At 33.5% G+C, this 21,830-nt stretch overlaps 3 protein-coding genes across 4 annotated transcripts; 1 reads left to right on the top strand and 2 right to left on the bottom strand.

The window, feature by feature from the left end:
* Nucleotides 1–1,089: 1,089 nt before the first annotated feature.
* LOC120269344 (NADH dehydrogenase [ubiquinone] 1 alpha subcomplex subunit 1) lies at nt 1,090–6,411 on the top strand. Of its 2 annotated transcripts, none has more exons than XM_039276680.1 (3): nt 1,090–1,306; nt 1,410–1,501; nt 6,158–6,411. In XM_039276680.1, the coding sequence occupies exons 1-2, from the start codon at nt 1,196–1,198 to the stop codon at nt 1,497–1,499; spliced, it is 201 nt and encodes a 66-aa protein (XP_039132614.1). In that variant the 5' UTR covers nt 1,090–1,195; the 3' UTR covers nt 1,500–1,501; nt 6,158–6,411. The 2 variants fall into 2 exon arrangements, with proteins under 2 accessions (XP_039132614.1, XP_039132613.1); XM_039276679.1 differs by having other exon boundaries at nt 6,153–6,411.
* A 3,794-nt stretch (nt 6,412–10,205) lies between these two features.
* On the bottom strand, nt 10,206–12,250 carry LOC120269353. The gene has a single exon (XM_039276690.1). The coding sequence runs from the start codon at nt 11,564–11,566 to the stop codon at nt 10,613–10,615; it is 954 nt and encodes a 317-aa protein (XP_039132624.1). The 5' UTR covers nt 11,567–12,250; the 3' UTR covers nt 10,206–10,612.
* Nucleotides 12,251–15,478: 3,228 nt separating this feature from the next.
* Nucleotides 15,479–21,333, bottom strand: LOC120269249. The gene is made up of 6 exons (XM_039276587.1): nt 21,038–21,333; nt 19,428–19,604; nt 17,716–17,832; nt 17,317–17,478; nt 16,669–16,833; nt 15,479–16,050 (listed from the first exon to the last, which is right to left on the bottom strand). Exons 1-6 carry the CDS (start codon nt 21,248–21,250, stop codon nt 15,625–15,627), a joined length of 1,260 nt encoding a protein of 419 aa, XP_039132521.1. The 5' UTR covers nt 21,251–21,333; the 3' UTR covers nt 15,479–15,624.
* Between the last annotated feature and the right edge of the window lie 497 nt (nt 21,334–21,830).

The following is a 21,830-nucleotide window of genomic DNA, read 5'->3' as shown; positions in this document are numbered from 1 at the left end:
CGCCACCCGCCACGTGCCACATGCCAACAATTCAGATCAAACGAAAAAGATCACCGTTTTACGCAGTAGACTTTGAGAATTTACACGCTTATGAATAGTTATACATGTAAAGATAATGTTAAACCCGATGATGGGAAGTATTAAACGGATATGATAATTATTAAACATATTAGTAAAATATTTAAACGGATAATAGCAAATAGTTAAACATTATTTAAAAATATACAAATAGATAACCATAAACGAGAAGAACTTTACAACGAAACGAACTCGTCAGTAATTTCATCGTTCTTCTCGTCGTAATACAACTTTACAACCATAAACGAGAAGACGACAATGGCACATGCTCGCCTCGACAATAAAAATCGACTACATCTCATTCGAAGCATGAAGTGCACTCGACTAATCCGATGGAAATCAATTTCATTTTCTCGCTCGAGAAACCGATTTATATATTTCGGTATGATAATGAGGAGAACAACAAGATGTAATGTAACTCCTCGCCATTTTCATCGTAAACCAAGTAGAAAGTCTCTGCAAAAGTCGAACACGATGTGATTTTGGCGCTTTCCTTTCCCACCATTTTCGCGCTAAAACTGGGATTTCACAATACTGACCCATTCTGAGTCGAATCGTAGGGGGTAAAAGGAAGTTAAACACTAACTACAGTACCGGTGGTGTGTAAAAGTAGGAGGGGGTTTTTGGGAAGTTTTGAAAATTACGAGGGGTGAACAGTAATTTTCCCAATATTATATATATAAACAAATGAATTTAATTTTTTAAAATCACTTTCCTATCAATTAAATTCCATCACAATATTTCCATCGGAACCATCAAATATTTTAATTTTTTAAAAATATATACCGTATTTTTTTAGTATTCACTATTCATGAAATTAGCTGATTTTTTATAATTCAATTTACATTTTAGAAAAAAAAACCAATTACCACCCAGATGATAACGAATGGCCTATTGCCACGTCATGAGTGGACGATATCAGAGAAGAACTAAAAATTTACTGCACAATAAAATGACGGAAAAGCCCCTGTTGAGTTGCTTATTTTACTCTTTTAGTCTCTAATCCCAAATCATTCGAGATCCCTTTCGATTGATAAAAATCGAACTTTTTCGCGAGCGAGAGAGACCTCTTCTTCCCCAAAAACCCTAGTTTTTGCTCTGAAGAAGAAGCTTTTCAATGGGGAGATTCCTCTTCTTGGAGGCCATGCTTCCGCTGGGCATCATTGCTGGGTTCTTGTGCGTGATGGGCAACACTCAGTATTACATCCACAAGGCCGTCCATGGCCGCGTGAGTCCTTGAATTCATCGCTATATTTGGATGTTTATTCCTTTCAATTTCGGTTTTTTTTTTCCTTTTGTTTTGATTGGTGGATCTCTGGGTTTTGATGTAGCCGAAGCACGTTGGGAATGATATGTGGGATGTGGCTATGGAGCGGAGGGACAAAAAGATCGTGGAGGAATACTCCTCTGCTTCCAATTGAAGGTGATTTCTGTGTTTTTTTAAATTGGATTGCTTTGTTTTTATGGCTTATTTATTTTAGGGTTAGTGCTAATTTTATGAAGTTGTTAGTTATTTTCCATTAGTTTATTTCTGTGCGATTGTTTGTTAATTTTTTCCCTTGTTTAGTTTTATATTTGAAAATGAAATAAATGCTCAAATTGTGGTGTTCATTGTTTGAAATTTTTAAGATGGGTTTGATAAGTCCATGTTTGGGATTCATTTCATGATAATTGTATGTGGTAAGTTAGCTTCTTTATGGACAATTGGATTGTTTGGGTAAGTTATACTTTGTGGGAAATATTTGAATTGACTATAAATGTTAGCCTGAATGAAGACGAGCATGTTTGATATTTGCCAATGTGAAACAAAACCGTTAACTTTATTTTTGGCCCTTCTGGTTTTCTATGATTGATTGGAATGATTTTTGGTTTTATTGAAGATTGTTATTGTAAAGGAGTGTATTGTTATATTATTATCTCTTGGCATCAATATTTGGAGTTGCTCTTTAAATGGGTTCTCAGTTTAGTAACATCCCGTCTGCAAAAGGAGATGTGGAACTAGAAAGAAGGTCAGGTAGTTGTTGTAGTTTTGGTAACTGAGTATTAATTTTGGTATTTTATGATTGCTGGTGATGCGAGTTTTATTTGAATGGCATTTGTTAATTATATTCTTTGTGAATTTAGGTGATATCAAGTGTTTTTTCTCATTTGCATTGTTCTGACAGTGGAGAAGGAGAATACTTTTCATTGATGCTATATAGTTTATCTAATCAATTTCTGTTCATGAAATAGTGTTAGCTTGTTTTCCACATGATCTGTTTTGGTTAGTACCCAGATTAACCAATAAAGAATATAAGATGGCTTGTTTAGGAACTTGGAAAGCTAGTTTGGACAAGTGCCAAAGGAAAATTAAACATGCTGAGGTGTGATCGTTGATTGTGTTTAATTCTCTAGCGCCACACATTATGTTGGACTAAAATTTCTTTTTTAGCTGACATTTGATTCATGTCTTCTGTAGGTAATTTGTAGTTGTCCTTTATGTAGATCACATGGATCTCAGAGAAATTTATGGAGGATATTAATTTTGGTTTCACAAACCCAAAGTTCAGTATTTGATAGATCTCAAGTTTGTTCTATAATGTTATTAAGAGATCAGTTGTCATCTATTATTTTTCTTAGAATTTTTTTTTCTCAAAAATTTTAACTTCTAGATCTTGTGGTTGATTAGGGATTTGCATGTATGATCTTCACTTTCTCACTGGGTCAGTTGGTCCTACAGCCTGTTTCACTGGATTTGATGTGTACACATGACAAAGCTCGAATCACCCAACTCAATGAAGGTGATAAAACACATGAATTAGGTGCACTACAATTTTAATACTCCACCAATATTTTGAATTTCTTTTGAACACTTGTTCTTTGGAGACCAACCACGGTTGTTTACTCACTCACAGACAATCTCTTCATCTTCTTGCGGTACTCTTTACAACCCTCAGTCATTAAAGCATCTTTATTAACCTTTGAGAGTCAACTTCTTGGGGCAAATAGTAGCTTGTGCATTTTCAAAAACTGGAATTTCAAAGTAATATCTGTCAATAGTGTGGAGCTCCATGGGGGATAGCAACGGACATTGGAATTATGGAGGAGATCTGACTATGGAAATTTTTTGTTTCCAACTTAATATCGATCCTTTTACTGTGATACCCTTGACAAGTAAACACCAATGGAAATCTCAAAAGATGGAGAAGCCATGGTGAGGAAACCAATTCTAAACCTAGGCCTGAAGACGAGTAATAAGACAATGAGATTTTTAGAACTAGATGCACCACGTAAAGGCAACTCATAGATTTTGATTATCTATAGGATTGTTCAAAATATCATGGGAAAAATTGTTGTGAAAATACAATTATTGGTGGGAGAATTACTCAATTTTTATACTATCCATTGGATTAGGAAAGATTAGGGTGATTGAAAGTTACACTGAGGTCATTCTGGACGGAAAACATAAAGAGGAGGCAATGGCAATATGATGTTGGCCTTTTTTACCTGGTAAGGAAAATGTTTATAAGCTCACAAAAAATAAAGAATATTGAACTTTGTATGTAGCCAACACAAGCCATGCAGAGACAAGAGACAGGCCGTTTACTAATTCAGAACAAGAATTAGAAAGAGATATAAGCATGGACAAACATGTACATAAGCTGAACATGCAATGCTTCATGATGAATAACAAAGAGGAGGGGGAACAGTTCCCTGATTAGTTAGGCCATTGCTAGAGAAACTTGTAGTTTGTGTTTGTGTAAATATCAGCCAAGATTAGTCCTGGGTATTAAAATAGAGTATTACAAGTGAGAACTAGTGTAAGTGAGTTTTGAAAAGGGGGCTAGTTCTTGGGTGTTTGATTGGATAGATGACTGTTCAAGGGTTATGATTTTGTTGTTTGGATGTTTGAGAGATTAACAAGAATCCAGGAGTATTGTTTACTAGTACTACCAGTCATCTATCTGATCAAACACCCAAGAACTAACCCCCTTTTCAAAACTCACTTACACTAGTTCTCACTTGTAATACTCTAATTTAATACTAGCATTGCTATTTTTTTAATCTTTTCCAAATGATAAATATATTATCCATATAATTAGTTTTTTTCCGTAACAAACTACACGAGTACATTATTAGTTTTTTTTGCTTATAGTCTTATTTTACGTGTTTATTGACATTTTAGATCTACTTTATTTGTATTATGAAAAGACCTCTTTTGTAGTAAATGAAGAACCTTATCTGAAAATAACTGTGTGTGTGTGATATTATTTGTTAAAGCAAGACAATTGAATAAAACTCACAAGTTGTTCGTGATGATTATGAAAACATAATATTGAAAAAGATTCACTTTACTTTGTAAATATTAGCAAAATAATAAAAAAATCTACAATATAGTTTTAAATCATTATGATTAAAATACTTGTATTTCATTGGGAAAAACATAAATTGACCAATATATTAAATTCAAGATTTAGACAAGGTGATTATTGTCTTGCAATGAGAGATATACTATGTGGGTTCAATTAAGGAGAGAGAGAGAGAGAGAGAGAGAGAGAGAGAGAGAGAGAGAGTTGAATTAAAATTATGAATATTGTTAAAAATTAAAAAAGGATGTTGATTTGGGTTTCTTTGGTAGTGTTTATCTAATGAGAGTGAAATGGTATTTTTCCACCAAATTAATCTGATAATTAACACAATACTAAATCTAATATCTAGTTTAGGGTTACTAATTAATGCTAGAGTTAACCTTCTTTAGTTGCACCTAAGGGGTTTGTCGTGGTGGGGTTAATTCCACCCTCTTTTTTTGGTGGTTGGTTATTAATTAGGACTAACCCCACCATAATGCCTACTTCTACCCAATCAACACAAGGATTTTATAAGCATCTCTAATTTGTAATATCCAACACCATATCAACCTGGATCAAAGTTTTAGCTCATTGAATCAGCCGTATCACTGAATGATTTCTGAGGGTAAGCTCCTTGGGAGATAAAACATTGGAATACCATGACGGGTATGATGCAAGAAAACTTGAGTTCATGTGATTTTTCCTTCTTATTCGTACTGAAGAATTATTCTAGGTGGATGATATAGGATGGATCACATAGAAACTAATTTCAGATATTATGTAACACGTTTGTACCATAAAAGTATGATTTTTAAAGGATGCGTGCGAAGTAGGATGGATCAAGCAGAAATTAATTTAGGATATTATTTTGGTTTGCAAGCCTAAAGTTCATAATTTGATAGATTCTAGTTCTGTTTTATTTTATATAGCTGGTGAGCGGATCTAGTTTTATTTTGTTTATATTGTCACTGCATAATAGGTTGAATGTTTTGCCTTTTAGGCAATTCTATGGTTTCCTATATAATGGTTGTTAGGGAGCTAATGTCATCTAGTAATTTGAGACCTTGTCATCAATTCTTCTTCACTTTCTAGCAGCATTGGTTCTTTTATGAGAACATGTTTATCTCCTATTGTTCTTTTCCTCTGCTGTTCATTAACATTCATGTACAGTTACTCTTTTCTGCCGTTGTTTTTATATGAGACATTCATGTACAAATATTCTTTTCTGCTGCTGTTCTTTTATCAGAACATGTTCATTGAGTTGGTCCTATGCGCCATAATTTCAGTGTGTTTGTTGTGGTGTTGGTAGCAAACATGCCTGTACAAAATTAAAGTATCATTCTCCTATTAGAGTCTAGTATTCTAGTAGAAAGATTTGGCTTTCTGTCAGATTGAATACAGCAAAATTTGATTTAGTAAAATATATGAATCTGAGCACAACTAGAACTTGAAACTGGAAAAAAATAAAAAATAAAAAAATAAAAAAATAAAAAATAAAAATAAAAACTTGAGCTGATCTGAATCTGAAGTCATGTCAGAAACTGAATTATTCAATTATTCATGCAAGACAATATTAGCTGGACCCATGAACTGCTAATTCTGCATCTCCACCAACTAATCAAACATTTCGAAACCACATTTTTGTTTAGCATCTGCCAAGCATATCTGAATAGGCATCATAATTAAATTTCTCTTTAATGATTCTTTACACCTCATGCATTGTTACTTATGTTAATTGGTTTTCAGTGTAGGTTGTGATGTCAATTGAGTGGGGGAATATCAGTCACAAATAATGTACTACTGAGAAACAAGAACAATTTGCTTGAAGTTTCTGATATTGTCATTCTTATGATGTGTTTTGCTTGTGGACTCCAAAATTTGAAATCAGGTTACAAATCAAATCCAGCTGTTTTATGGTTGTTTATTTGTGTCCATACTTTCCAAAGCTTGATGTTAAATCTTAGCCATAGTTGAAGTATTTCAGGAAGAAATCTTTCTTTGAAAATGACTTCATGATCCAAATCGATAAACATTACTCGAAAACGATTCGTATTCCTTGATAGTTACCTATTATATATGTTTGATTTCCACTGCCCCTGCAAATATGAGTTTGCGCTTATGTTTCTGCCGTCATTTCCATTAGACAAATCACAATTAGATGTCTTGTGTATATTCCTTAATAAATTTGTCTATATATATGCAAGGAATGTATATCAACATTTATATATTTATATTTATATTTATGCATATGGAATTCATATTTCATATGAAAGGGTGTCCATGTGTGTTATGTGGGTGAACATTGCATGGAATGGTAGCCCCTGAACCAACTGGGAATAGGACATAACTCTCAGTACCATTTGTGGTCCTATATTTTAAATATATTTGTTAATCACTTTATTTTAATATTTGATTACATAATATTTAAAAATTTACTGTTTTTAATTAGGATTGGTAGGGTGCAATTTGTTGTAAAATATTGTCATCATTTAAAGTGATCTAATTAAGTCTCTAAACTCATCTGTTTCTTATGAAATAACAGTTCTAACTATATATATATATATGTCAGTTTTACAATAAAATAGTTGATATTTTATTTCCTTCTTTATTGAAGGTTGAATCATCTTGTGATTTGTCCACAATTTTTAAAGATAAATGTGTGTATATATATATCTCTATATATTCATTCATGACAATGAAGCATCATATGGTCTTCAATGAATAAATAATTAGTCATTTGTTTGAGACATTGAATAATAATATGTTTTCTGACATTTGGAGGCCTGCATTATTATTTTAGGAAATTCAACCAAATCAATCTGAATTTGATTGAGTATATAATTATTGAACTCAACAAAAAATTATTTTTTAATTTGGTTAAACTGCTCAAATTTGGCTTGTAGTTAATTAATTGAGTCAGCATTGTTAAAGCCACTAGTTAGTAGTTACATCAACAAGATTTAGAGCTTTTTTTTTATTATTATATTACTTTATTGAAATGTACATTTGTGGTGGGTGGCTTTCCTTTCAAAGCAATTCTATATCATCTACAACTATTATTATTATAATAATATTTATTAATAATAATAATAATAATAATAATTATTATTATTATTATTATTTGACAAAAACGACAAGTGTTATATACATCAGAATTGAGTATTAATCATCCAACCTGTATATTTTTAGTCGTCCTTTAGTCGGGGATGAGAAAATTGGGTTGTGAGCCTATACGGCCGCACTCACAACCGAAAATGTCATCATTAAACCTAATACTGTTAAGTTATAGAGCAAATATTCAAACTTGCATATCATTAAATTCATTAACTAAAATTTGACTGTATTTAAATAAGTCGCAAAAAATAAATTACCAATTACCATCCGGAGAGAAGTTCATTAATTCCTATTTTCTTAACTAAAACCTTTCTTCTTCCCAAATATATATATATATATATATATATTAATCTCTGAATGAAATTCTTAATTAACAAGAAGTTATTTTTAAAATGCTTGGCCATACAAGCAAAGATGATAGAGCTTAATCCAACCCTTTAATAAAATAAATAAATAAAATAAATAAAACTGATGTAGACCAGCTAATCTATCATATTCTATGGTTCTAGAGAAAATTTAACTTTCAGATGTAATGATTCCAAATCCACACTGTGCACAAGCATAGATTAATATATTAGTTCTAATCAATCAATCAACAAAGTAATTATTAATGTGAGGCTTTTAAAAAGGATTCCAAGATCCAAAGTTTGATGTGTATGTCCAGGACCACATAGACCCACTTTGCCAACCTCCATTTCCATATAATATATATGTATATATACATAATGTTTATTTCTTTACTCATGTACCCTTGGCAATCCTCTTAATTACATATTTATCCTATACAACTTTTCTCATGATTAACTATATATTTCCCTTTTCTTTAACTAATTTTTTTTTATGTTTAAATTTTTGTTATCTGAAATATAATGATTAATGATAAAAGAATGTAATGTTTATGAGTAATAAGACAATAATTGGGTTGGTAAGAGTGATTATGTAATTTCAAAGTTTTACAGGGGTATATATGTGAAAATTCCAACAATATAAAAACAAGACCATCTTATGTTATTCATATTACTAATCATCTGACAACAATTTGTATACCAGGGCTGTAGATCAGTGAGAATAAAATTCTCACAAATGTATGTATACACACAACAACAATATAATGTTTATTCAGCAAATGAAATTGATCGATGATTACATTACAGTGTAAAAAACTTCAAAAAATAGGGAAAAATAGAGGTCACCAAAAATTGCAAAGTTTAATGCATACACAAATTTTCGACAATTTTGGAAGTGATATGGAAACAATATTTCAATATAAGCTTACCCTGCTGATTCTTCAATTGACCTGAAAAAGAATCCTCTCTTTATGGACAATCTTGCAGATAAAAAATGCAGAGAAAGCTCCAACAAATGAGTCAATAAATGAAGCATGAGATCTGTATATTTTCAGAGGCATCACAATGAGCAAGATTCCAACAATTCTATATTGTCCCTAACTGAACAACTTGGCCATCAACTCAAATAAGTTCAAATCAAAGTTTTGTCTCTGGCTTCTGGCCTGATGGAAACTTCTCAGATGGTACTTTTCAATGTTTTACTTGAAGAAAAAAAAAAAGTTTCATGAATTCTACGATACCTTAAGCAGGAACATGAGGACTGATAACTTTAGGTACTTAAACTTATCAAAATTTTCTCGCGTAACTGTGTTTTCTGAGTTAAGGTAGTTTTCCAGTTGGATGAAGTACCACTTCTTTATACATTATCTCGTTTGCATATAAAACAAGTGATTCTTACCCAGAAAGAAGTCACAATTCAAATAAACAGCTCGACTTATCCCGTCCGAAAACATTTTTTCCTACTACTTAAGATCCATTGCATGTTGCATACGGAAAAACCAATGGAATGGTATTAGGACTAGCATCTGCCTTCAAGCATGTATAATATGATACTGCACAAGAATCCGTTCCTGGAGAAGGAACAAAGAAATGCACCGACCGACTGATTTTTCTTGCTTACCAGAGGATGTGTGTGGCCCTTGATCAGTGTCCAGCTTGCCTTGAGTGATTTTTCGATGGGATTCAAAGCAATGTGGGGCTTGACAGGCACCACATACTGCAAAATTAGTTTTAAAGGCATTAATAATAATTTGCATATTCCTCTCATTTCTTTGGCCTCATCTTATATGCACTTTATATAAATATTGTAGTGCCTTGTCCATATTCTTCTATGTTTAATTACAAAGAATCTTGAGAACAGAAGGCACTCATGTCCATCAAAAGACTTGTAAGTATTTGCATCAACTAGCAAAGAGCCAACAAACATTATAAAGAAATTATTACAATGTTATCTAAGCATAGATAGTTCCAACTCTTATGCTTAAAGTCATGTTTAAATTGCATAATCTAAATCATAACTTCATAGCAAACATACAATTATCGTCCTACATTAATATTGAGAAATATGTTGCACATGGTACCATAAAGACAAGGTAAGTCTCTTTCACAATCAGTCTTACATGAAAGAGAAATGTTAAATTAAAAAATAAATTAAGATTTTCCTTGTTACCATTGTGTGCTGAGTTTAAGATCCATCCATTCATAATTCTAAACAGCATTGAACCTAATGTCACTAACATCTTCATCAGGTCAATATTTTCTGGTCACAGAAATTAAACAGCGAGAAATAAGAAACAGAGGGGTGGAGAGCATACCAGGAAAATAGATACGTAATCAATGAATAAAATATCAGCTTTATTTGCAACTTCCATCTGAATACAACAATCAAATAAATAATCAAGACAGCTCCAGAGACAGCAAGACGTGGCTTGTCAATGGCATGCTTCCTTTGCAAATCGAATTCCTTATAATATATAGAACATATAATGAACAGAGTTCAGAACTAGGACAATCTAAACACATAAAAGAACAACCTCAAAAGAATGTGGCTCGATATTGAACAGCACTTGAACTGAACCAAAGTCCAGGTGATGCAAAATCCATCTGAAAAGGATTCTTGCGCGAAAGGAACAAAGCCAGGGAAAGTCTATCAATTCTGTACACATTAAACACTTGGCCAAATACAGATTGAAACCCAGCCTCAGATATCAAACACGAATTCACTCCTCATCAGACATCAGTAGCTTAAGCAACGTATTCATTCTCAAGAATTGGTTGAGTCCGTGTCCCCGTAGCCACAGGAGCCTGAGTACTTCCAACCCTCGTCATCCGCAAGGCTTCCCCTACATCAGCCTGATGTTCCATCTCTGCCACCTTTCTATTTTGCCGATGTATGAGGAACCATGCCAGAAGCAAACTCAACAAAATCAAGCCTATAAAACCACCAACCACACCACCGACTATCTTCCACACCTTAGACTTGTGGCTCTTGCTTGGAATGGGGCTTGGACCGGGGCTCAGACCAGAAACGGGTCCTCCACTAGGTGATGGTGAAGGAGCAAGCCCAGTAGAATTGACAACAATGGAAAAGTGCCCCTGCCGATAAGTTGAACATACATTCTCCGACATCAACTCTCTAAACTCTGGCAAGCCATCCAAATTAAACCACACACACTGTGGAGTCATCCCGTTGAGCACCGCTGCCGCATTCGTGAAATTAATCGAAATAGGCGACTTTGAAGCAATGAAATCAAGCTCTGGCAAATTCTTAGCAGACAAGTTCGCCGCATCATAGATAAGAAGCCCAAGCACAGGAGCAAGATAAGTGAAACCAGGCAATGGATAATAAACCGACGACCAATTACCCAAGTTCTGGTAAACAAACACAATCCTTTCAACATATGGTTGAACAATCAACCCCACTGGTATATCAAATTCCTTGAAGCTGTGAACACCTTTCCTCCTTAAACTCCCACTTCGAAGCCGGACAACTGAAATCTTGATACCAGAGAGATTGGCTGGCGCAGTGCCATCATAGAATACTCCGGTGCGTGGACGAACAAAAGCTTGGTAGCCGTAATCTTGAAGAAGAGTATCCAATTGGCTTCTTGAGCTTCCAGACTGAGCTTCAGACTTATAAGCAATGAGAAGGCCACCAAACGCAATGAGAATCACTAAACGGTGGATAAACTGATCCATTAATGCCGAACCTCAGTTTAAAGCTTGAAATTTGGGAGAAGAACTACAATTCAAGCCCTAGCTCCCTTCAATCTAATCACCAAAGGGATCAGAGCAAAGCTCTCCCAGTAAAACTTATCATAAAAAATGCCACCTTTATAACCAAACAGAGCTCATAAACCTTCGAACCTTGAGATTCCTGCTTCTCATTCTCTCAGAAAAATCATCAAAAACTCAACTTTCAGCAAGCATTCAAATAAAACAATAAAAAAACCTCAAAAAGATGAGATTTCTCCAATTTTCACCCCAAAGCACCACCAATGCCACTACTTCTGAGCTCTATCCTCCCCATATCTCCATCAAAAACCACCAAGTTTCAATCAAAACTCAAAGACATCCCATCTTTTGGAGCTCACTACCAACTAAATCCCACCGAAAGCTCTCCGCTTTCCACCATAAAATCAACCAAAACCCCAGAAATTGAGCTCAAATTACCTCAATCAAGCAGTTCAAAAACTGGAAACCACTCGCAAATCAAGGCATTAATCGCAGCAACGCTGAGTCTTCGCCACATTCCACACCTCGTGGATCCCAAGAATCCAATGAATTTCCGCCAGAGAAAATCCAATCTCCAGTGATGACAAAATCAAGAGTGGACCGCACCCTAAAAATCTCTCCCAAATCAAACACGAAAAATAGATACAAAAAAACGAAAAAAAAAAATATAAAGAACAAGAGAAAACGAAAGGGCTCTTTGCAAGAATATGATCAGTGTGCCCTTTGAAATGACTAAAAAGCCCCTGGTCTTTTATATTTTTACTTATGAATCCTCCTTTTCAACCTTTCCATTCCAGGGGCTTTTTTGAAAAAGAACTTTTTTTTCTAGATTAATTATTATTATTATTACACGCGTGCCATTATTCCAAATTAGCTTTTTTTTTATTCTGTTTTTTTTAAATAATGCAGTGATTTATGCCACCTCTTCATATAGTATGTAATTATATAATGAATTAAAATTTTTCAAATTTGAAATAGTTGCCAATATTGGTCTCATTATCTCTTTTATATTAATAAATTTATACTTTGTGTAGTTTATATTTGTGGGTGCAATCATTTAATAATGATATATATATATATATATATTTATAATTGAATTTAATTATTTAAATTTAAAAAAAAAAGAGTTGAATTGTGAGGTTTGAATTTAGAGGAGCTATTTAGATATTTATGAAGTGTGAACGACTCTTGAGTTCAACGCGGTGCCAACCGCGAAGCCATCTCGATATTTGAATGGATTGACGAATTTATTATACTCTGGTTTTTTTACTTGCCAACCCTTTCAAAGTAGTGAAATTATTTGCTACTACCTTAATTTCTTTTTTTTTTTCATAAAAATAAGCTCAAGAGTGTGAGAGTAGATGTGCACAAATTATGATAATTTATTTACCTATTTTTTAAAATTTATTATATATAAGTTAACATGTAAAGTACTGAAATATTTGTATATCCAGAATAATATATCAAAATCATAATTACATAGTAATTTTTCGTACTATGTAATTTTATGACTTTAGAAGGGTGGAGAATACAACTACTCTAATAAAAAAACATATATTGGCATTCAATATATAATATCTTGGCTAGTTAACCGTAAGTGAATGACCCATAGTTGTTCACTCATCATTAGAATGAAATACAACTGCACTATGTAGTGATTCTGTCCAATCTCGTGAAAATAACTCATAAATTTTTTTTAAAAAATTAATGTTATGATTTAAGTTAAAATATTTTCTTTTTATTTGCTTAATTATAAAAAAATATCTTTTATAGGGGATATTTTCTATTTTTAATTAAAAAAAAAACTCGTGGTCATTTTCTCCCATTATTAATTGCATTTTGGAACATGTGAAATTTTTTTAGGCTTAAAAAAAATCAAATATAAAGCTATAATGAGTATATGCTTGACTCTAAACTTACATAATATTTTATGTATTAAAAAAAATTTACCTCGAGTTTTTAGACCATTGTGTGATCAAATTGGGGGCCCCTCGAGAGATAATTAAGCACCGACACCGACTTAAACCGAGGAGAGCTTGGTGTTAGGGAGCCCTTAAAATTTCTTTGAGCTTTTACTCTATTTTTATTTTTTGTTTATATTTGTCATAATTTAATTTTTAGTAGGTTATTTGTTATTTTTTTTAATTATACTTTCTGAATGTGTTATGCCAATTAGCGTCAATGTTTCACTTTGCTTTGATATGTATTTATTTTATGTTTTATTAGTAAAGTGATTTAATTATCGTTTAATAAAATAAAAATAAAGAAATAAATAAATGAAAAACTTCAAAAACTCATCAAATTTCTTGATTATTAGAAATATCATAATCTTACTTATGTATGCGTATTATAGTAAGTAGTCTCTCAATTAAATTATTACATTATATAACTATATCTTAAAAATACATGAACACTAACTTCATATATTATTATTCTATATAATTTATATTATAAAATTATCATTATTTTGAAATAAAAATTTCACTTGCCATTTCCAAATCACCAAACTATATTAAAATGCTTTTAAATAGACATTAACTTTTATTTTAATTATAAGATTTGAAAATCTAGCTATGAATGATCCAAACTCTACCAACCTCTCAATTATTATTATTATTATTATTATAAATTAGGAAAATAAAAGGTATATATATCATTGACACGTGTGGTGATAAATGGGATGAGATCAAGGGTGAGATCTGATCCCGAGGCAAGAAATAATAGAAGGTAGATGCCAGGCTGGCGGGCACGAGATCTGTGTCTTTTTGCTGTCGCCACGTCTTCTATGAATTGTGGTGAGCATGTGTAACCATGAGCTGTCCATGACTAACTATTTTGCTGCTTTCCACTTCTCAGTTCTCACAACCTTTTCTAATTTTTCTCAATTAATTTATTATTATGTGTGTATGTATCTTTGTATATAAAATTCAACAAAAAGAATATTAGTTAAAAAAAAATTAAATAAAATAATATTTCATTGCTTCAATTGTCTATTTATGTCTCATTTTCACAAGACTTGGAATTTGCTATTATTATTATTATTATTATTATTATTATTATTATTATTATTATTGTTGTTGTTGATGTTGTTATCATTAGCTTAACTGCTGAAAATAATTGAGTATGAAATTTCATAAAATCACACACATATTATATATATATATATATATAATGAGGTCCGATAATCTATAGACGTTCATAAATTTTAAATCTAGGAATATCCATATAATCCGATGACTATAATCATTATAAACAGTGTAAAACGCATTCTACATTGTGTACGTTATCAGTAAAAAATTGTTGGATAGTGATCTAACAATTATAAAAAGAACGTTCTTAGAAAATAATAATCTAAGGACATCCGTAGATTATCATTTCTCTATATATAATATAGTATCTCCCACAATATAATGATATATATGTGTTTATTTTGTCTTAAAAACTGTGATGTAATATTAACGAGAAGAAAAATAAAATAAATATTCATAAATATTGCTATTTTAAGGAGACTGACAAACAAACTTGTCTTTGTATATATATATATATATATATATAAGAATATCAATTTTGTGTGAGGGATATTAAGGCTTTTTTTTTAAAAAAAAAATTGTGTTATTTAATGCTTCATGGGAAGCATCTAATCCCTAATTTGTTTGTTCTTTGGCATGTGAACCCTAATATTTTATTTTTAATTTTTTGTTATGTGCAAAAATCTGAGTTTATGAAGGATATTCAAGCAAAAAGTGGCTTGTCAGGCATCTATAGACATCCAAATAATTCAATGGAGCCAAAATATGTATTCCATTGCATGTCAGATCCAGCAATGCAAAACTCTAAACAACCAGTTTTGTGATAAGATGGCAAAACAAACAAGGGTAACAGGAGGGACTTATATATATTATTTATATGAGAGCAAAATAATGATGGCACAAATGACTGAATTCTGGTTCCAAACAACAAACAAGAATGAATACAATTTTACATGCACAATGAAACCAGCAAGCACAAGTCACAAATTTTTCTCAAGCAGTTGGGGATGTCGGACTGAGAGAGGACGGTGGTCCGGTGGCCTTTGTGGCTACAGATTGCGTCTCTCTGACGATCAATGGCGGGAGTGTAGGAGGGACCGGAATGATAAGGCAGGCTTCGGGCTTGACAATAGTGTTTTGAAGAGGTGTTGGTTGTGGCGGTGAAGGTGTTGTGGGATTTGTGTTGGAGACGACGGGGGAGGGTACTCCAGATGACGAGCGAGATAATGATGGTGGATTATGGACAGGATAAACCTCAGTGACTTCCTCAATGCCCTCATCGACGTAGACAACATCCTGCATGGTAAGCTGGTGGTACTCAACGATTTCCCTGAGGAACCGGTTCTCGCGGGCGTATATTGAGTTCTCATGTGCCAGCCTTGCCTTCTCAGCCAGCAATGTCTCCAATTGGAGTCTTATCTGTGATGAACACAGAAAACGAATAAAATGATTTGATATGCCGGGAAAGTGAGCTTCATACGATGGACTGAATTAGGAATTTGGTAGACTGAAGTTATCAAGATTAGATGTGAAATAGCATTATACTAGTAAATGGTTCAAATAGTTTCCAAGGAAGCACAAAGGCTTAATATGGTGTTCGGTGTTCCCAATTGTTCATATGATTAACCATGACTATGACATATTGATTCCTATACCCTATTGATCATATATAACAAGAAAGGTGAAAAACAAAACATCCTGAGATTCTCATCTTAGAAATGGTACCACTCTTCTGTCTGTTAAGGTTAATCCCTCTTGTATGAGAAGGGGGATTCAATCAAAATAAAACCATAACAATAAATCATGTGTTTGAGTTAAGAAGGAACTTGATAATGTAAAATCATAAAGCATGGAACCATTGCATGCAAAAAGTGCATTGGCAAGTATATAAAATATGTTACAAGAGAAGAATGATGCTTGTGCATATAACTATGGGCATAGTGACACATCCTTAGTACATCTTGCAATATAAAACAAAAAATAATCACATATAAAAGACAAAAAAAAAACCACTTTGGTATGTAAAACAAATATTACCAGATCATCATCTTCAGGATTATCTCCTTTATCACGACTCTCCCTTAAGATTTTGTTCTCCTCCTCGAGCTGAGCACATCTTTCCTTCGCAAAAGCAAGGTCAGCTTTTACTGTTTTTAACTCCCGTAAAAGAAGTTTTGCCTTAGCAGCCATGGCATTTGCAACCTGAAATAAATGAAAATAAGGCCGTTTCTCATCCCACCAAGATGGCAAAACAACACAAACATAAAAGATATTTTATGCCAAAGCCATATGAAGCAAAAGGAAAACAAAATAAAGAGGCACCAAACAACATCAAACTAGAAGTCTAGAATTACATAAGAGCAGGTGAACTTTGCAATGACACTAAAAGATAAAAGAAACTTGAAAATGATCAACTTTATCAGGTTATGTTCGAGAGCAGCTTTTTTCCTAATTATACATGGGGAAAAAATATTAGAAGAGCATGAAATTAGAGCCAGTTCTAATACCAGATTATTTCCTTTAGTGAGACTCTCCAACTGTCTGAAGTAATATCAAAAAGCTTAAGTTTTCGGAGATACTAAATTGTTCACCAAATGAGGAGATTGGTAAAAGATATGACTCATGACAAACAAACATACGCAAAATAATCTCATTGATTCTTCTGATACACATTTGCCACCTTACATCGCGAGATGCCTTTAGTTGAGTTTCGTGATCAGCTTGCATCTGCGGGAAATCTGTAGCAAGATTCTGTGCACCAGAACCATTGCCTTTTCTCCTAATTTGCAATTTCCGTGTTTCTTGGATGATGTCTGCTGTCCTGTTTTCCACAATTGTCAAACCTTCCTGACAAAGTTAAAAGACCACAGTCTTTATAGATTAAGCCCAAAAATAAGATTATAAATTTCATGGTAATCATAAAATGTCTCATGGTTAATCACTGTAGAACAGGGCATGCCAAATACAATATGACAACCTACAACATGTGAGGTGCTCTAGGGTGATTCCTATGAAATACACCTACACTAATAATTAGTGGAATGATTAAAAGGAAACAAGCAAACTAAGTAGTAAACCACTTACTTCAAAGGCATTTTTAATAGTACCACCAATGTAGTTAAGGGAAGAAGCAATGGCTTCTGTACTTTTATGGTTCTCTTTCTTTCGGTTGCCCTCAGATGACACATCTGGTTGATGGAGCTGTAATTAGCAAATAAAAATTAAGCAGGCAGCACTACAAAATTAATGGAAAAACAGAATTGGAGTTCAAATTCTAAACAACAATAGAAATAGATAATACATTAAATTGAGGGAACTTTTGTATATGTGTTATTAAATAGTTTATACACTTCAGTGCATACATAATCCGGTACAGTATGCAGTTACATGAATATCCTTGACAAACTGTATAGAGGTATGAACAGAATCAAGCATTTTTATTTCTGTGCACCAACAGATTTTAATTAGGGGCTCTGTAACTATGGAGTTTACTAGTCATCAATTGTGAATTCAGGAAATTTAAGTAATTTATCACTGGAGTGGGTTCTTATAATTTTGAGAAGCACTCAGAGAATGACACCCATAACTCAGCCTTTGCGGTTAACAAAGAGCATACGAAAGGCAGGTTTAGGCAGACAAAACTTTAGGAAAGTGAACAGTGTCAAAAGAGAATATGACATACACATTTAGCGGTTGACAAAAAAGGACACTGAAATTTAAGGTTTGATGGAAAAGAGACAATTGTAGCTTAAATTGAATAACTGGATACAATTCTCAATCTTTTCATCGCGCTTAAGGGTTTATTGACTAATAATATATGCATGTCTTTGAAGAGATTTAGTGTCTGTATTGGTTAAAAGATAGAGAATTTTTCGCTAGCAAAGTCGACTCTCTCTTGATTTTGGTTTTACAAAGATCTCTTCGACCTCAGAATCAAAACTGAAAAACAGTAACCACAAGTAAGGTCGTCTGTAACATGTGTTTCTCTATTCATAGGAAACTAGGAATACAAAATTTCATTAAAATAAACCATTATTGCCATTCCTCTCTCCTTCTTCATTAGACTTACTAAAGGTCCTTCCTGTCCACTTAAACATTTATCATTTTCAGCCATCCATGTCAACAGTATGCAATTTGGACGGCCCCTTCCCCCCACGGCGGTTTCAAGGGCAAGGCATCTTCATCTTCTGGAAATTAAATACCAACTATGACACTCTCCTACACATTGATAATAAAAATCTGTTTTGTGCAATCAGCTATAGCAATTGTTTACCAAATATGCGAGGCCTATCTTCAAGCAGTCTATATGTAGAATCATTTTCCAATACAGGGTTAAGTGACGTATTATTGCTGCTTCAATCTATGCATCGCTCAGAATAATCATATCAGTATGTTTGGGTGTTCAACTGACCATGCTAATGCTCCTTGCCCATTCTACATCACATTTTAACCATAAATGACATAAACTTCTATCCAGAAGATAACATTTCCTTTAATGTTGCCATTCGCACCACATGCTAATAAGGATGGAACACATCTAGGAAGATCAGTGCTGGAATGTGCCAATATTTGGTAACTTCTATATTACAGAGATACACTACTGAAGAATTTTATCTTTTCTAGAGGTTTCTTTTCCTATGATGTGGTTTACAAAGTAAACTAAATTTCCCGCTTTGGCAATTATTCTATTCTAGTGGGATGAAATTTGACCTTATGTTCATTCAAAAGTGAATTTCCACAGCACCAGATAGTAGGAAAACTAAAAAAAAATAAGAGTAACTTAAATTAACCCTCACCTTGCTACCCATTGCAGTATCAGGCATTTGTGTCTGGTTCCTGCCATGAGATTCAAATCGTTGTGCAGCATTATCATCATCAAGGATGGATTTAGCCTTTCTAGCCAAAATTCCCCAAAATCCATATTTGGACTCGTTCAAATTTCTCATAGATGTGTATTCGTATGTTGTAGCTTCCTACATTTGGTGCCATAAATTAAGTAACAGATGAAGAGATGATATTTGACATTAATATAATGAAATGCTGTGCACCTTTTAACAATTAGACAGCTTAAAGATAGAAAACAGAAGCCTATAAAACATTCGAGCATTTCAGATGCCTTCAGGCAAAAAATGACAATGTGGCTATTCTTGCTTTAGTCTCAATATCATAAAGATTAAGCAACTGGGGGAGAAAATATGCTTGCAAATCCTCTTTAGTTAAGGTGGAAAAGCAACAACTTCCTCTAACCAAATGCAGCATTTGGAGGATAATCAAAAAGGGAAAAACCGTTTTGAGATCACTAAAAATGGCTAGAGAGATTTCCAATTATCATATCTTAATTTTTCTTTTCTTTTCTTTTTGTTTTAAATTAGCATTTGTTTGTTTGCACCAAAGCATATAGCTAGCAAAGCTCTGTAGCAGTGGTCCTAATATGTTAATAAAATATTAATATATTATTACTGTTATCATTATATTTTAAACAGCTCAGGACAAAAAAATGGTACAAACCAAATGCATTCTCAATCCCAAGAGAGAATCAACAATCTAAATTGATGCTTTGTTAATACTAGTTGTACACACAAGTACATTTTGGTAACACCAACTACTGAAGCCAAACCAACCAAAGCATGATAAACATTAGATGGCATCTCTGTCAATCATTAAGATAAAAAGAAGGGGATTTCCAAGCAATCACCACTGCTTGGCTAGTTTCCCTCATTCTTCCTCCAAAAAACCTAACCCATGGCCAACACATCTCACAAACAATAAGTTTCAATATAGCTATGTAACAGACTGCCTTCAACTTCTCCATATTAAACTCAAAAGTAACAAAAAATAAAATATCACCCAAATTGAAACCACTAATCCACTCTATCCCTTCAAGATTCATATGAAAATTGAAGGAAGCTAATTCAAAAAGTGGTCCTATAAATCACCAGTATCCATCCTCAGGCTTCAGCATACATTCTTCCAGTACCTACATAAAATTATCTTAAATGTATGCAAAGAAAAAAAAAAACCCAGAAGATCATACCACACGTTCCAAAACCAAAGAACTCATAAACTCCCCCAGTAACCAATAAATTACAAGCTAAATCGATTTTATGCTATTGAAGTAAACGAAAAAAATTCAACAACATCTCATCTCCAATCTAAAATCATCAAAACACATTAAACCAAATTAACAAGGTTTCACATAAATTTACGCTAACAAAATGGTATTTACACTAAATAATTCCCCAAGCGAGTCAAACCCATACCCTAATCTTCCAAAAATTTCTCTTTCAGCGGATCAATCACGCCAACAAAACGATCTACCACTACGAATCATCCCAAACCGAAACCCTCGCCATCACAGGACATTCAAATCTGAAACAGTAACCAAAAACAAGAGTCAGGAACGAACCTTAGGAGGAGACGAAGAGCTACGGCGGCCATAGGCGGAGGCGATGGCGGATTCACCGTAGGCGGAGGAGAGGGAGGAATCACGGTGAGCTGCGGAGGCGCGGATCGCCTGAGCGGCGATGGAAGGCGGCGACGAATCCTCAGGGCTAGACGATGATCGGACCTCCTCGAACGTGGCCGGCCTCAGCGCCGCCTGCTTCCGCCGGTAAGCCATCGCCGGAGCCGCAGCGGGCGGAGGAGCCAACAACGAAAGCCTTCAGAGAATGAATGAATTCCGTTTGGCTCGCAAACGGAAGGACGCGTCGGAACTCGCACGTGCGGTTTTGTTACTGGATTGCGAATCGTGCCCGTTAACCCGATAACCCGATAAGCTGATAACGGGTTCGGATTTATTTATATTGTGTGATGATTTGGTTCTTATTTATTAAAAAAATAATTAAATTTTCATTTATATTGGGGTTTATTTCTAAAATATATCAAAAATAGAAATTGTATGTTTATTGTGCTCTGAATTTTCAATTAAAAAAAAAATCTATATATAATATTAATTTCATCCATGGTGATTTCAAAAGTTTGACACATGGCACATTCTTTGTAAAAAGGTTCGGTGTTTTGCAAACACATTCTTTGTAAAAACTAAAAAATTTGTTGTTTTACGGGAATACTTTAACTCATTAGTTACTTAATTATTACTCCCACTCTTTTATAATTTTTTATTATTAAATATTCTTAAAGTTCACATGTATTCATCTAATGAAGAACATGACAAATGAGCTATATGTAATATACTCGTC

This window comes from Dioscorea cayenensis, chromosome 9 (genome assembly GCF_009730915.1).
Source record: "Dioscorea cayenensis subsp. rotundata cultivar TDr96_F1 chromosome 9, TDr96_F1_v2_PseudoChromosome.rev07_lg8_w22 25.fasta, whole genome shotgun sequence".
Taxonomy (NCBI): domain Eukaryota; kingdom Viridiplantae; phylum Streptophyta; class Magnoliopsida; order Dioscoreales; family Dioscoreaceae; genus Dioscorea; species Dioscorea cayenensis.
This window is presented reverse-complemented; position numbering and strand designations above follow the sequence as displayed.